General features: G+C 40.3%; 4 protein-coding genes across 4 annotated transcripts in view; 1 reads left to right on the forward strand and 3 right to left on the reverse strand.

Moving 5' to 3' along the window:
- Positions 1 to 55: 55 nt before the first annotated feature.
- LOC111873160 (ras-like GTP-binding protein Rho1) lies at positions 56 to 1,607 on the reverse strand. Its single transcript, XM_023867644.2, has one exon. The coding sequence runs from the start codon at positions 1,493 to 1,495 to the stop codon at positions 917 to 919; it is 579 nt and encodes a 192-aa protein (XP_023723412.1). The 5' UTR covers positions 1,496 to 1,607; the 3' UTR covers positions 56 to 916.
- A 366-nt stretch (positions 1,608 to 1,973) lies between these two features.
- LOC111873168 (28S ribosomal protein S17, mitochondrial) lies at positions 1,974 to 3,938 on the forward strand. Its single transcript, XM_023867656.2, has 3 exons — positions 1,974 to 2,204; positions 3,130 to 3,323; positions 3,722 to 3,938. The coding sequence occupies exons 1-3, from the start codon at positions 2,067 to 2,069 to the stop codon at positions 3,888 to 3,890; spliced, it is 501 nt and encodes a 166-aa protein (XP_023723424.1). The 5' UTR covers positions 1,974 to 2,066; the 3' UTR covers positions 3,891 to 3,938.
- A 31-nt stretch (positions 3,939 to 3,969) lies between these two features.
- On the reverse strand, positions 3,970 to 7,581 carry LOC111873155 (ras-like GTP-binding protein RHO). The gene is made up of 2 exons (XM_023867633.2): positions 5,546 to 7,581; positions 3,970 to 4,481 (listed from the first exon to the last, which is right to left on the reverse strand). Exon 1 carries the CDS (start codon positions 6,659 to 6,661, stop codon positions 6,080 to 6,082), a length of 582 nt encoding a protein of 193 aa, XP_023723401.1. The 5' UTR covers positions 6,662 to 7,581; the 3' UTR covers positions 3,970 to 4,481; positions 5,546 to 6,079.
- Positions 7,582 to 7,979: 398 nt separating this feature from the next.
- Positions 7,980 to 15,193, reverse strand: part of LOC111873209 (RNA polymerase II subunit A C-terminal domain phosphatase) — a 16,890-nt gene continuing 9,676 nt past the window's right edge. Inside the window, exons 6-9 of the mRNA XM_023867733.2 lie at positions 13,217 to 14,177; positions 12,081 to 12,409; positions 10,306 to 10,625; positions 7,980 to 9,647 (exon numbers count right to left, since the gene is read on the reverse strand). Coding sequence (XP_023723501.1) covers positions 10,327 to 10,625; positions 12,081 to 12,409; positions 13,217 to 14,177 — 1,589 coding nt within the window. The 3' untranslated portion in view covers positions 7,980 to 9,647; positions 10,306 to 10,326. The remainder of the gene's footprint in view (positions 9,648 to 10,305; positions 10,626 to 12,080; positions 12,410 to 13,216; positions 14,178 to 15,193) is intronic.

A 15,193-nucleotide genomic window follows, 5' to 3' on the forward strand; every position in this document is an offset into this window, starting at 1 on the left:
CAGGGGTGTGAGGCCATTCTCCAACACTCCCAGAAATATTATTCACAACTTTACATTATGTTATTTCGATTTTATTTCCTCTCCCAATTAGTTATTTCAATGTTACAAAGTTGGAAACACTTGCATTTTTTCTTGCATATAATGGAAGGATTGGTAATGTGAATTGATTTATCTCAACTAAAGGCATTCAAACATTTCTCTCCAATCTTTGACGATATTTATAACATTCCAATTTCAACACATGACATTTATGGAAATCCAATGCTACCTACAGGATTGTTATGTGAAAGATGTATAAAGTACAAGAGGCTATTAAGAGGTGCACATAAAGTCACTTCAGTTCCACATTCTATGCATGTGTAATCACAAAAGTTTACTTCAAATCACAATGTTTTTGTTAAGTATAAAATTTCTCTTCTTATCATGTCCACTGGGCAATACAGTATGAGGTCAACCTAGTCACTAATTCTAAGCAAAACAAACTTAACAGTGCAACCACCAAATTTATGGTACTGTCACCAGCAAGTTTTTCCTACAACATGAAGTACACAAAGACAAAATACTTTAGTTGATATTCCATTACATTAGTTGCCAATATTTATTAGTAACAGTGTACCTATCAGCTATTTCATGATCTCTTCCTGAATGTTTAGTAAATAATTTTCTTTAGACTAGCGACTAATATAATCAGTATTGGCATAACTTACAATAGATGACCTGAACAGCACTTTGGTTGAACAAATGTGCACACATTATTAAACGCAATTCAACGTTGATGTACCCCATATAGAATAAAAACTGTCCTCCTTTCAATGCAGTGCCATTACAATCATTGTCCATACGAAGGAATTAAAGATGATCCCCTACAATAACCAGTGATGTGCTCTGCACTCTTTATTATTGGATTCCAAATATATTAAAACAGCCTACACCGGCTATTCTTCTTCTTTTTCACTTGAAGGGCAGCCCTGGTTGCAGTTTCGAATACTTCCCGTACTCCTTCTTTGCTTTTTGCTGAACATTCCAAGTATGCGAAGGCATTAATTTTTTCTGCCATTGCCCTACCTTCTGCTGGTTTCACAGGTTCCTGTTTCATTTTCCCCAGTTCCTTGATGGTGTTTGGGTCATTTCGCAAATCCTTCTTGTTTCCAACCAGAATTATTGGGACGTTGGGACAAAAATGCTTGACTTCGGGGGTCCACTTTTCAGGAATGTTTTCCAAGGAGTCTGGGGAGTCGATGGAGAAACACATTAGGATAACATCAGTATCTGGGTACGAAAGTGGTCGTAATCTATCGTAATCCTCTTGACCTGCCGTGTCCCACAAAGCCAGTTCAACTTGTTTTCCATCCACTTCTATGTCTGCCACATAGTTTTCGAAAACAGTAGGTACGTAAACTTCTGGGAACTGATCCTTGCTGAATACAATCAAAAGACACGTTTTACCACAAGCACCATCGCCAACAATTACAAGCTTCTTCCTTATAGCAGCCATAACGCTAATTTTCTTCTCAAATGACCTGTAAACACCTCAGCTTCGCTTAGAAAAACTCACAACTTCTATATCCTGAAATCCTGAACGTCTTAGTCGGCCTTGACATTGCATCCAACATCGAAATCATAAATTGTCAAGCATTAAATATTTACCAATTTATGTTTTTGGGAATCAACATCACCCAGAACAGCACAAATATTAATCTTTAAGATTAGCAGTTATGATGGTTCATATGCACATAAATGTTTAATTCTTTACAAAATTATATTAAATATGTTTCCGTAACAGTATTGGTAGCATTGTGAAACATTTCGAGATGATTAATTCATAAAATGGTAGCGGCTAGAAATGTGGGCCACACCTACCAAATTACGTCATTACCAACGATATTTCCATTTGGCCAGAGGGCATATGATTCACCTCCGGAATCACGTCATATGGACGGTGTTTTTCGAGTTTGATTGTTGGTTGCCCTGTACGGCAAAAAAAAAATGAAGAATGCCGTGAAGCGCACGATAACATGAGTATATGTCATGAAAGTTAGGCTGTGTTTGTGATATGTTGTTTAAGGATGGCCCTCACTAGAGCAAGTAAACTCACCAAAGGATATAAAACTTTCATGCTCCTGGGTCAGTGTGTACCATCAGTAAAGCAAAATGCATCTAAAATCCGAGTGAAACGATTGGTGTTGGATGAGAAGTTACTAATGGTAAGTTCAAATAAATCGTACCTACGTAAATGAATATGTATATCTAATTAAAAATTTTCTGACAGTGATGAATCATTATTACTGCATTTTGTTTGGACTTCATCCATTTTAAGTGAACATAAGAACTTCTAAAAGGTACTGCTGGGATAGCGCAGTCCATATACCTACAGACTGTGGCGGCTGGACGTTCGGGGTTCTCATCGGAGGAACATGAGACTCTGTTTACTCTACAGCGTCCAGACTGCATCTGGGACCGACCACCCAACCTTTTTTCTAATAGTTACCGGGGACTCTTTCCCCGGAGCGTGAAACTGACCACCCCCATTTAGCGCTGAGGTCATGAATGGTGGAGCTGTACCTTCACTATGTCTTGATAACGCAGTGCATAATTGTTTAATTGATTAAGCACAGGGGCAACTTTAGCTTCTATCACGTTTTGGAGACAAGTTCTGTCTCTGCCGTTAGGTAAAACAAAAAGAAATACTTAGTCTAATCATCAGTAAGCCTTAGCTATCAGTCACTGAAGACAGAGACAGAGCTTTTTCTAAACTTTATAATGTTATATTTTAATCTCGCGTGAAGCTTGAAGTTCAAATGAAACACAGTACTAAGCAGAGACTTTACCCAGATGTCACTGCTAATTGCAGAATTTATTGACTCGATATCTGTCATCTTTCATTTCTGCCATGAGATTATGAAGGAAACATATGTTACATTAACCACTCAGCTTATAATTTAAGCCAAGAGATAAGTTTCTAGTAATTAGGCCCCTGAAGGCAATTGCAAGGATAGTACCCACATATTTGCCAGTAATCATGTTGCCACATCTTATTTGCTGCTAGATAGTTGTGAGTTTGGCAAGATAATAGTAGCACTCATTCCATTTCATTATAAACCATACAAAAAAATTATTTCCTCATTTCAGTACTTTAGTGAGTTCGAATACTATTACGCTTATGATCCAGAAAAAATCTGCAAGACAGGGGACATGGTTCTGATACAGCGTTTACCGGAGAAACTCACAAGACTTATCACACACAAAGTTATGGATGTAGTGTACCCATGTGGGGATATCACTGACCCCATCACTGGCAAGAAGGTTGTAGTTGGCAAGTACAGGTATGTATCACCGACCAGTGATTCATTCTCAGGAAATAAACATAATGGATGAAATGTGAGCTACCAAAGATTGGATCCTGTTTCTTAATAAACACAACCTTAAAAAGTCAGTGCAACATTGCACATACTTTCTCATATGCAATTGACCTTGATAGTTTGAATAGATATAAGAAGTCCTGTCTCAACTGATTTGTATTTAGCTCCGATAATTCTATAATTATTATGGCAGAGGTTTTTTGAAAGAAGCCCCTTCACATGTTCTTGTCCAGGAATGAACTTCTCTGTTTATCCAAACAGACTTTGTTAACTCATTGCAAGATAGTGTTTACTGATCCAGCCCTTGCCAACTGAAATGTTATGCATGTTTCAAAACTGATGGCACTGAATGTACATTACAGGGATGAAATTGAAGATGCCAACAAACTGTTCGGAGAATCAGAGAATAGGTTCCAGTATGACAAAGCCCCAAAGAGAGGCTGGCTTGAAGACAAGAAAGATTTTACACACAGAGAAACGTATATCAAATACCATGTATTTGAAGATGATGACCAGCCATATGCAGTGTGATTGTACTTATTTCAAGTAGAATAAATGTATGTTATTTACACCATAAAATACTTTATTCTTAACAGATACATGCTGCCACTTTCATAATGTCCTTGATACAACCTGCCAGTCCATACGCAATAAACTGCAATATGTGATATAACTGTGTTATTGTCAGTAGAGTGAAACATGTCATCTCTTTAACCAATCCAGTGTCATTTCTTTTTTTCTTGAGCTGTATGTATTGCCCTCTCACATGATTTTCATAACATCCATATTCAAAAATATTTTACTCGAACAAGCACTGCATATAAGTGGGATGGTGAGTTTACATGAATATAATGCTGTCAGCATGAAATGAGGCAAATTTCCCTCGTCAGAATTCTCCACATATGATAACTGCTCCTCTCTCTCTAACCAAGAGATGTTCATGGCTCAGTGAGAAGGAATTACTTTAAAGTATACAATTTTTATTAACATATAATGCTTAAAATACAACAATTACTGATTGGTAACAATATTTTTGTTTCAAATGAACACAACAGTCTTGAATGTCATGGCTGTGAACACTTGTCCCAGTATTCTTGCCGCTCTCAGGAAACGAAATGGAATCTAAAATACAAAGCACATTATTAGAGACATTTTGAATTTGATTCATGAAGGACTTGCAAAGATTACTATCTTCTGTAATGTAGCAGCCTCCATCTTCAGGGTGGACAGCAGGTTCCTCCCAAATGTCAGTAACAAGCAACCAGATCATTGTGATGAAGTGACACAAGTAATTTTAAAATTTGTGATAATGTTGCTCAGTATGTTAGTGCTGCCAGCCTTATAAGTTTATTTGTATAAACAAAACCCAAAGCCTAACCTGCCTCATATCCTTGAGGTTTGGCTTTGTCTTTTTTACAAATAAACTTCTGAGATTGGCAATGCTGATGTGGCACTAAGATTAAACTTTCATGGGTTACCTGTTAATATGAGGGCACTACGCGACAAGCCAGAAAGTCACAGGTTCAATTTCTGAAGAGGTCATTGCATTTTTCACCTCTAACAGAAATGAGTACCAGGAATCTTGCAGGGGGTAAAAGGCAGCTGGCACATAAGAGTGACAATCTCACCGCCATCTGTGAGCTGTCTGTCTAGAAAATGTGGGAGCCTCAATGTCTCAGAACCCTATGGGCCTCTTACAGGAATAGCTTTACATTTTTTTTTGGGGGGGGGGCCTGTTAATATGGATGCATGCGCGCACACATTCATAATTAGTCTAATCAGGTACAGTTTGTTGTTGCTTTGTCATTTCCATGGACAATAAAAGCAAAATTAATTTAATTTACTTACAATAAGATCAAAAGCTGAAAGAAATGGCAGTGTTTCAATCGGCATTACAGTTCCAACCACTGCCAAGAAAAGTTACCTCTACAAGATTATTGTAATGGTTATTCTATTAACTATTCTTTCCACAAATTTTCAAGTTCATGGTGTGCATATTTTGTGAAACTGCAACCTCAGGATGTCCCTAAAGGGCTAGAATGTGGATGAATGGAAGGATTATCTGTGGAAACCATCATTTGAGATGGGAACTGTCAAATTTTCCTGTTGAATTTTCAAAGGGAATTTCATCTAGTAGGAATAAAGATTTGTGTGGTAAATAGCTAATAACTAAAATAAGTACTTACTTTTGAATTAAGATTCCATATTATCTCAAAACATTGGGTGGTTAAATACCAAATGGAAACACATCCACCTCAAAAGGCATAAAAATCTTTTGGCACATGGCCAAAAGACATATTGCAACTCCCATCTTTCCTTCAGCAGTAAACAATGCTGTTGGCTTGTCTAACATCAACTGGAAACATTCTAATTCTGCCAACTTCGATTTTCTAAAAAATGCTGGATATTCATTGCTGCTATTCCTTTCAGTATTACCTCGCTGATTCACATGTAACAACTTGCACATGGCAATTGGGAATGCTGAGATGCAAATCCATTCACACTTGTAACCTGTCTCAGAGATTAACTGAAGTTAACTTTCTCATCAACATGCTTGGTATGTTTCTGGTATCCACAGCGAAAGAAAACAGGTTGCAATGTAATATGCACAATATGAGGCAATACTGAATGCAGAACACATAAAATAAGGATCCTGCTACCAAATCCAACAGCAGCCAAGGGACCACTCGTTCCTTTCCTAAACCACAATGCTGACTTCATTACATCAAACCACAGCAACCCTTCTTTTTCTTTTTATTCACTTGAAGGGCGGCCCTTGTAGCGGTTTCAAAAACTTCACGAACGCCCTCCATATTCTTTGCAGAACATTCCAAGAAGCTAAATGCATTTATCTTTTCTGCCATCGCTTTACCATCCACTGTATTAATCGGACTTTGCTTCATTTTACCCAGTTCTGATATAATGGTTGGCTCACATCTCAAATCCTTTTTATTAGCGACTAGAATAATGGGTACATTAGGACAGAAATGTCTAACCTCCGGGGTCCACTTATTGAGAATATTACGAAAAGAATCCGGGGAATCTATTGAAAAACACATTAGAATAACATCAGTATCAGGATATGATAACGGTCGTAACCTATCATAATCCTCTTGACCGGCGGTATCCCACAAGGCTAATTCGACTTGATTTCCATCCACTTCTATATCTGCAACAGCACTCTCGAATATTGTGGGAACATAAAAATCCGGAAATCTATCTTTGCTAAAAACTGTTAGGAGACAAGTCTTTCCACACGCACCATCCCCTACGACAACCAATTTCTTCCGGATCGCCGACATTATACAACTGATCAGTGTACAGCGAGCACTTTCCTTCTCCCTTGGAACTATACGTTCATCCCCGTTTATTGATCGGTTTCACGAATCTCGGAACCCCTGCTCCCACAGCCACAGCATGGGCTTTAATTGCAGACCGTACCAATGATGCCAAAGTTGGAACAAACACACGTAACTAAAAACTGGTTACAACTAAAGCCCACCAAATATATAACGCAACCGATTACAGGGTAGCCAACACGAATATCAGAATCACTCTCCATGGGATACCGTAGTGATCAGGAACGTCAGGAAGGTATTGAAACTTTGATGTTTGGAACACAAATGCACTTGCTATTTGTAGAATACAAAACCTATTCGTTAACTAAGGTAATCTTCAGTACGAGTGAACATTTCTGTAACCAATGTTTTGACGTCCAAAATTTCGTTGCAATATTTATATAGAAATCTACTGCGGGAGAGAAAAATATAATTCGATACATGTAACAAAGGATCTATATGCAGTATTCGATATTCAGAGAAGAGATGGTAACATTATACTAACCACTACCTGCGAGGACACGGTATTCCACAGGCGGGAGAGAAAAACATAATTCCATACATGTAACAAAGGATCTGTATGCAGTATTCGATATTCAGAGAAGAGATGGTAACATTATACTAACCAGTACATGCAAGGACACGGTATTCCACAGGTTAAGTCTGCGAATTCCTTTCATTTTATTATTTAACGGCGCTGCGAATATAGAGGTTATCTGTGGTCGATTTTAACAAAAAAAAATGCATTCACTGGACGCGGTGTTGTAGGTACTCTAATGTGCCTGAAAAAAAGTTTGGTGGTTCTGATACAAAAGCAAAAAATACTCCTGAAATTCTGGGAAGAATTAACCTTTGATATGGCATGGACTGCATAGAAAAAACCATACAATTATTCTATTGCTACGTTGTTATAGTTTCTTTACCAATCCGTTGCCTAGCAACATTAGGGGGTTGCTGACTGGTGGGATTTATGAAGTGGGAGGAGGCCATACACAGAGTGCGTGGTGATCTTGTTCCTGTGCTTAATTAAGACATAGGGGAGTAGAGGTACAGCTCCACAATTCTTGACCTCAGCATTAAATCTTCACACCCTTCCAGCTTTACCCCCAGGGAAAGAGGCCCTGATACCCAATGGACAGGAGGCTTGGTGGACCCCTGAGCTAATTTTGGATGCTGCCCCAACAGGATCAAACCCCATGTGTCCAGCCCATAGACTATCCCTGTACCAACTAAGCTATCTTGGTACACCAAATAATAGCAAGCAATAAATACAACAATGCACTGCTACATGAATGTGTACTTCATTATATATAAATTAAGAGTATATCACTTATTTTTGTATTATTTAACATGGCAGCTGCCATGGCAAACACCAGTGTCTCCTAGACTCTTCATCTTGTACCAAGATGGGGATAGTTCCTGCTCTGCAATGCTTTGCTTAATGTGTCCATTGGTTCTGTGCGATCTCCAGGGAAGTGTCTGCTATGGTCTGTAGGCATTACAATCATCACCAGTGTCTGCCACAATCCACACAACATTGTTTCGTCATTTGGCCTGGGACGAATAGCTATTAAAAATCAGTTGCAGTAAACTTGTTGAAGGTATAACGTCCCAGAACAGAAAACATGGCGAGCCCTAGTCTTAGCATTTTCAGACCAAGAACCCATCTATGCCAAATGCAAAAAAAAGGTGGCTCCAAAAACTGACCATTTCTTGTACGAGGGTCATTCAGAAAGTAAAGACCGTTTGCACATAGCACTAGCGCCTACACTTTGACTGGGATATTTTTTTCCCATCCTCCCTACAGCCTGGTCCCGACTCAATCTGATTTTCACTTGTTCACACACCTGAAGCAGCCTCTGGGCTGTACACACGCGTAGCAGTAAAGAAGTGAAGATGGTTAAAGACTGGTTCAATGGACTTGTGGCATATGGAAAATCATCACACAATACAAGTACTTGAATCTTCATAGCCATTATATAGAAAAATGATTTAAGGTTTATACTAATGAGAAATTTTTTTTTATTTTGTTTATATTTCTTTAGTCACCAAACAGTCTTAACTTTCTGGATGACCTACATAATATAATTTTACAAGTATCCAGTACTGCTACAGTGAAATATATGTTTTATATGAGTCTGTTAACGCGTTTACCTTCAGTTTACAGAACACAGATAAGTAGAGATATGCATTTCCACCTCCCTTCTGCTGGCCTGCAAGAAGGTAATTTCTCAAATAAAACATTTGCTGTTCATTTTACACATCTTGTGTCTCTAAGAACCTTATTCAGGCAATCTCAGCAACATTAAAATTATGTAATTTGAAAGACTGTCTTCTGGAATGTGATGCCATGTATTCTGGAGGAGAATACTGCTTCCATCTTCAGGGCCAAAGAGTATGCCAAGCATGTAGCATTGCTTGTTTTGTGCTATCACTCACAAAATGATAGTACTGTTACAGTCTGCAAACTGTTTAGAATGCTACTGGCATAACTTACCATCCAACACTTCTTTCCACGCATAAATTTTGGAACAAGGAATGCAGGAAGCAAAGCTTATCAATTATGATTCAAAGCTTTCACAACAACCGCATACAATGGAATCTTTACAGGTGATCAGCTGTGCGAAGGTGGAATCAGTATGCTACATGACTGCCTCATCCTACCATTTCCTCAGCAGTCTGCACTTGCTGCCAGATCAGAAACGTCGGACACTAACTACACCTTCATTGCAAAGCTTACTGACTCATGAGAGCACAGAGCAATCTATGGCTTCATGGGCCTCTTCCACATAATATCAGCCAGTTTTTATATTTGTACAAGGAGTAGTTACAAACTGGGTTTGTCATATGAGATCAGACTTGATGCTATCTTGATGAGCCATACATTTTATTTGAATCACATGTTGGGAACCACTCAACCAAATGACTCACATCTTGTACACCACACACCCTGAAATGAGACGAAAGGAAATGTAAGTAAACACAAGATTCATCAGCTCAGCAGAAAACTCATCTGACCTTAAGGAGAATAACTCTTGCTAAATGCCATCCTACAAACATTGGTAAAAGGTAAAGCAGCCCCTGTAACTGGCCATGGAGGCCCATAGGGTTGTGAAACATTGAGGCGCCCACATTTTCCCTAGACAATCGGCTCACAGATGGGGGTAAGGTTGTCAAGACTTATGCGCTGGCCGCCCTTTATCCCCAGGAAGATTCCTGGTACTCATTTCTGTTAGGGACTGAGTAGATCCCAGGGCCATAGTGCGGCTGGAAGGATTAGGTCAACTGAAAAATCCAATGACCTCATCAGTAATCAAAACCGTAACCTTCCACCTTGTAGCATAGTGCCTCAACCAACTATGCTACCACACAATTCCCTAAAAACAATGTCCCATTATAATAACTTTTAAAATTGTTGAAACAAATATGCATTTTACAGCAAATTCCATAGTAAATGAACATGTACGGGAAATGGCCCTTCCTACGCAAAACTAATGGCATTCACTTTCATAGCTACATCTATAACAGATAAATTATGCAAACATCAGACACTGGCTAAGCATGTGGCAAGAAAAAAATTCCTACAGAATTTTTGTGCAACTACATACCTGTGCTATGGTAAAGCAACTTCAGTCACCATTACCCGAGAGAAACTCTCTTTCGAGGGCAGCACCCATCATGTTCCAGTCTCCATCATCAATCTCATCTGGAGGCTCATCACTGCCACAACTATTATTATCATCATCATCATCATCATCATCATCTCCAAAGTCCAGGTCACTTGGCAGTGCCTCCCCACGACGGAACTTTGTGCTCGGCATATCATCTTCCTCATCCTCCTCCTCATTGTCCGATTCGGTACATGTTCCAGCTGCTGGTCGCTTACGTTTTGATGGGCTCGACTCGCCCCAGCCATGTGGATGTTCACCTATACAAGCATTATTAGATTTAACCCTGCCAAGCCCTGAAATCAGAACTACCTGCTACAAATGCCAGTGCTGTTTGGGGGTAAATGCAATTCCACACATAAACCCATGATACTTCTCAAGTGGCCTTCAAACAATCAGCACCGAATGAAAGCCTGTTTTCTTTCCTATAAATGTCAGTATATCACACTTGGTGCCATCCATTGACAGAAATGCTTTACTAATTGAGTAAAAATGAGCCCATCTTCTCAGCTGTCACAGTTTTAATGGAGGTACCCTGACAAGATTTAATGGGTAACTGGTGTGTGATGGTTGAGGTTTCTTGTGGCACACTGGACTTGAAAACTATATTGGCAGAAATGATATACCCCACTCCACAATGACTGACCCGGGACTGAACCAATGCTTCTATCAAGAGAATTTCAGAACTCTGCATTTTCTTACCCTCATTAACAGACGGACAGCAGCTAGCTTCACATTCCGTAGGGAAACAGGCCACAGTACCCACTGGACACCCACTGGTCTGAACATGGTGGAGTGAAAATCACTCAAAATGCTGGGAAATGAACCCCAATAATCAAGCAATCCAGCCTGTGGCCTAGTCTTTAAACTGACTGAGACATTCCATCTTTCATTAACAAAAATTATCAAACAAATATTCGGTTAATATTTTGTTGCCCCCCATGTCTCAGTTATCTCTGTATTCATTCTTCAGTGGCTATGTCTGCCTTAATAATGGTGAAGCAATCCATTTCTGAATGGGAAGATCCTACACGGGAGACAGTGCTGCTCCCAGTGGCATGAATAGTCAGCTCTTTATGCTGCTTCTGACATGACACCATTTCTATATTTGTAGGATGTGTTTCATCTAGTGTAACAACTGAACTAACCATCAAGCTCTAAAGTCTTGTACATCAAACTCCATGACACAACAGGAAATTGTAGGTTTTTTCCACGTCTTGTGCTACTTCGCAATGGCTACAGACAACTATAAAATATGAAGGTTACTCCCCTCTGGAATGTGACGTCATGAAATGAAGCAGAAAGTTACTAATGTTACAAAGAAACAGGCGGTCTTCATCTTCACACCCGTATCACCCCCCCCCCCAAAAAAAAATATTTGGCACAGCCCTTTCAGGGGCCATCATCCCATATCTACCCACTTGGAGCCTGATTTTCTTTGCTTATTTCTTCACATCTGAACTGTTATTTTCCTTCGTGGATAGCTAATATACCCTGAAGACATAGGCAGCAGGCTCCCCCAAACGCTGGCAACTTTCTACCACACTACATGGTGTTACACTCAGAGATGATGGTAATCTTTGCATTCACAGCTGTCAGCCTCACGTCTCAAAACTACAGAATGGTGATATGTAAAGACAATAGATTTTGATTGTTTTGACAATCACTAGGAGAACAATCTTATCACTGGTAATCACGTACCATCAGATTCTTACCTGACAAAGTGTCAGCAGAGCTACTACTGGACTCATCAGCCGACTCCACATCCTGCGTTCGACTTTTGCCCACTTCGTCCTGCTGAGGTGCTGTCTTGTCAGCTTCTCCATCACTCTCTGATTCATTGAAGATGTCTTCCACCTCTCTATCCATGTTCGCTATGTCCTCCGAGGAAAAAGACATGAGAGGGTTTATGGTGTCCATGAACCTTCCACTAGGTGTGCGTCGTCTTGGTGCTGGTTGCTGGTGTGTAGGGATGTGCTCGGGGCTGCCACAGTGGGCTGGTGGGTGTCTGTTTGCAGCCCCACCTCGCAATAAAGGGAACAGACTGCAATATTTGGGTCATCAGTGTTGAAATAAGTGACAATACAGTTACAGCTAAACTTGCACTAGTTTGAGTAAGACTGTATTACAAAAGTTACAAAAACAATTTCCCTGTGAATGACTCAGCACATCATGAATGTGTATGGGAAGTGGAGGTATAGCGCCATAAATTTCTAGATATAGGTGAGGGGGTCAGCTTTACTTTACCCCACATGAAAGTCCTGTAAATTAAGCAAGTGCCAATTTCTAAACTCAGATATTTCCATTTTCATAAAATGGAACAAACGTACTAACTTGGTCCAATATTTTGTTAACCTTTAAAGAACATATGACCAGGTTATCAACACCTAAGCGAGTATGCAAGAGCAAATGGCAAAGTAAGGTTTCCATCAACATACCAAATGTGCTTATACAGTCAATCAATACTCAGATTGAATTTTTATTTTCCTACCACTACATGTTTTGGACCTAAGGAGACCAGCATCAGGCAGCAGACAGTGTGCCCTGTGTATGCTTATATTTTATTCTGGTCTGGTGCATTAGAAATTAAAACTACAAATCCATATTTTGTTTGCCAGGTGGGGGTTTAAATGTCCCACACTTAAAAAAGGTTAACACATTCTTTTACTTGTGAATGATCTTTCTTGGAAAACCAGATGAATATATCAATTACAGACATCCAAATTTTTCACTACATACACCATTTACTACTTGTTCCATTCTTACCAACTGAACCCATGAATAACCATATACATTCCTTGATGGGTTGGATCCATTTTAATGAGCCTCACAAAGATATAAGACCACTCACCGTTCATCAACTTTCTCCCACCGTTCTCCACAGCACCAGAGCCAGTCAGGTGTAACAATAGTGACATTACGTGCCACTCGACGTGCAGAATTCACCTTAGCTGTCCCAGGCCTTACTGCAACAAGATGCGTAGTTTCTGGAGTCAAGTCCTGCGTCACCTGAGCTCCCATAGACCGTGCCACTAGATACGCCCTGCTCTTCTCAAGCGGAGTGTGCGTCGGAACAAGCCCACTGAACACAAGACTGGTCCCTGCCAGCACTTTACATCTCACATAGGGGATCACGGATTTAAGGTCTGGAACTTCACTGTTCAACTCATCATAGAGATCATAAAAAGCTTTATGCACTGTTTTGAGGATCTCCTCCAGGTACATAAGGTAATCGTCTCTGTCCTCCACTTCTACCAAATCATCCTCTCCCCCTCCTTTACTTTCCCCTCCACCTGTATCTCCAACCACTTCCCCGCTTCCCTGAGGGTTTCTTCCACTCTCAATAGCCTCCTCCCCCTTATCTACCTCCTTTGGAAGTTCTCTTGCAGCAGTTCTATATGGTTTTGTTTCACTATCCCCAAGAGCTACAGCTTTAGACTGCGGAGAATCCTCTTCATCAGACAGGTCCAGATCACAAGTCAGATCACCTGAAGCCGTTCTGTCCCCCTCCTGCTTCTCAGCGTCCATACTTACATCCTCCTTACTCAACTCAGCCCCTTGTTCAGCATCTCCAAAACTTTCCTTCGTCCGGTTCTCCCCCAGTTTTGTGTTAGTTTCTGGGCAGGGCTTCGACACACTCTTCTTCTTAACACAACCATTAGCGCTGTCGCCAGACCCCAGTCGACTGTCTTCACTTAATTCACCCTCCTCCCGTTCGCTTTCCCCCCCATGCGTTCGACACTTTCCACCGGATTCCTTCACTTCGCCATTTTCCTTCACTTCACATTTTACTGAATTCTGCTCTTTAGTGTCTGCAAATGTAACAACATTTCATGAGTACTCAGCTTTATCATTTAAACTTTGATAGCAAACAATTAACATTCTTTATGATTATTATTTTGGACTTTGTCCATTATTGGAATTTTGCTGCACCATAGCTCAAGCGGTTGGTAGCCAGCTTCCCACCACGTCAGCCAAGGTTTGGTCATGTGGGATTTGTGGTGGACAAAGTGGCACTGGGGCATGGTTTTTCCGAGTACTTCGGTTTGCCCTACCAATCTTCATTCCAACTGCTCCACAATCACCATCTTCCATTATCCAGGGCCGGTACGATAGGCCAGCAGTGGCTGCAGTACCAAGTGGGCTGGTACGATAGGCCAGCAGTGGCTGCAGTACCAAGTGGGCCGGTACGATAGGCCAGCAGTGGCTGCAGTACCAAGTGGGCTGGTACGATAGGCCAGCAGTGGCTGCAGTACCAAGTGGACAAAGTCTCACCCCACTAAGAATAATTATCTGAATTTATTAAGGCAATTACGTTTCTGAAACTGGTTCTATTTCTAATGTTATATTTTAGCGTCCTGTTGCACTGATTTAAGTCCATGATTTATTTTATCCGTCTTCTAGTGCATACATTTATTTATCCCCTCTTTTCACTCTCACTACATGTTTCGGCACCAATGTGCCATCTTCAGGTGCTTATCCAATCCACGACAAACTAATTCACTGCATGCCTTGTCTTTACATACTAAAATAACTAAAATATATATTTATCATATATACTGACAAATGTCAAGTGTTAAAATATGCTGTACAGTTTTAGTATTTTAACACTTGACATTTGTCAGTATACAGGGTGTCCCAGGAGGAATGTGCCAAACTTCGGGAGGGTGTTCCTTATGTTAAAGTATGCCGATATAACCCAAAACACCTATGTCCAAAGTTGAACGGTTACGGAGATAATGGCCCAAGAAAAGTGTGGTCTTCTGGCAGGTCCACGCACTATACGTACCTGTCAGCTGAGACCCTTATCTGTTTGTCCTTTCCTTGA

The sequence above is a fragment of the Cryptotermes secundus genome, unplaced genomic scaffold, assembly GCF_002891405.2.
Source record: "Cryptotermes secundus unplaced genomic scaffold, Csec_1.0 scaffold1269, whole genome shotgun sequence".
NCBI classification, from domain to species: domain Eukaryota; kingdom Metazoa; phylum Arthropoda; class Insecta; order Blattodea; family Kalotermitidae; genus Cryptotermes; species Cryptotermes secundus.

Excerpts from the sequence above, each read along its gene's own strand:
- LOC111873160 (XM_023867644.2), bottom strand. The coding sequence starts at position 1,495 with ATGGCTGCTATAAGGAAGAAGCTTGTAATTGTTGGCGATGGTGCTTGT.
- LOC111873168 (XM_023867656.2), top strand. The coding sequence starts at position 2,067 with ATGGCCCTCACTAGAGCAAGTAAACTCACCAAAGGATATAAAACTTTC. Across the intron at positions 2,205-3,129 it reads TGGATGAGAAGTTACTAATG|TACTTTAGTGAGTTCGAATA; the intron begins GTAAGTTCAAAT and ends TCCTCATTTCAG. Across the intron at positions 3,324-3,721 it reads GTTGTAGTTGGCAAGTACAG|GGATGAAATTGAAGATGCCA; the intron begins GTATGTATCACC and ends TGTACATTACAG.
- LOC111873155 (XM_023867633.2), bottom strand. The coding sequence starts at position 6,661 with ATGTCGGCGATCCGGAAGAAATTGGTTGTCGTAGGGGATGGTGCGTGT.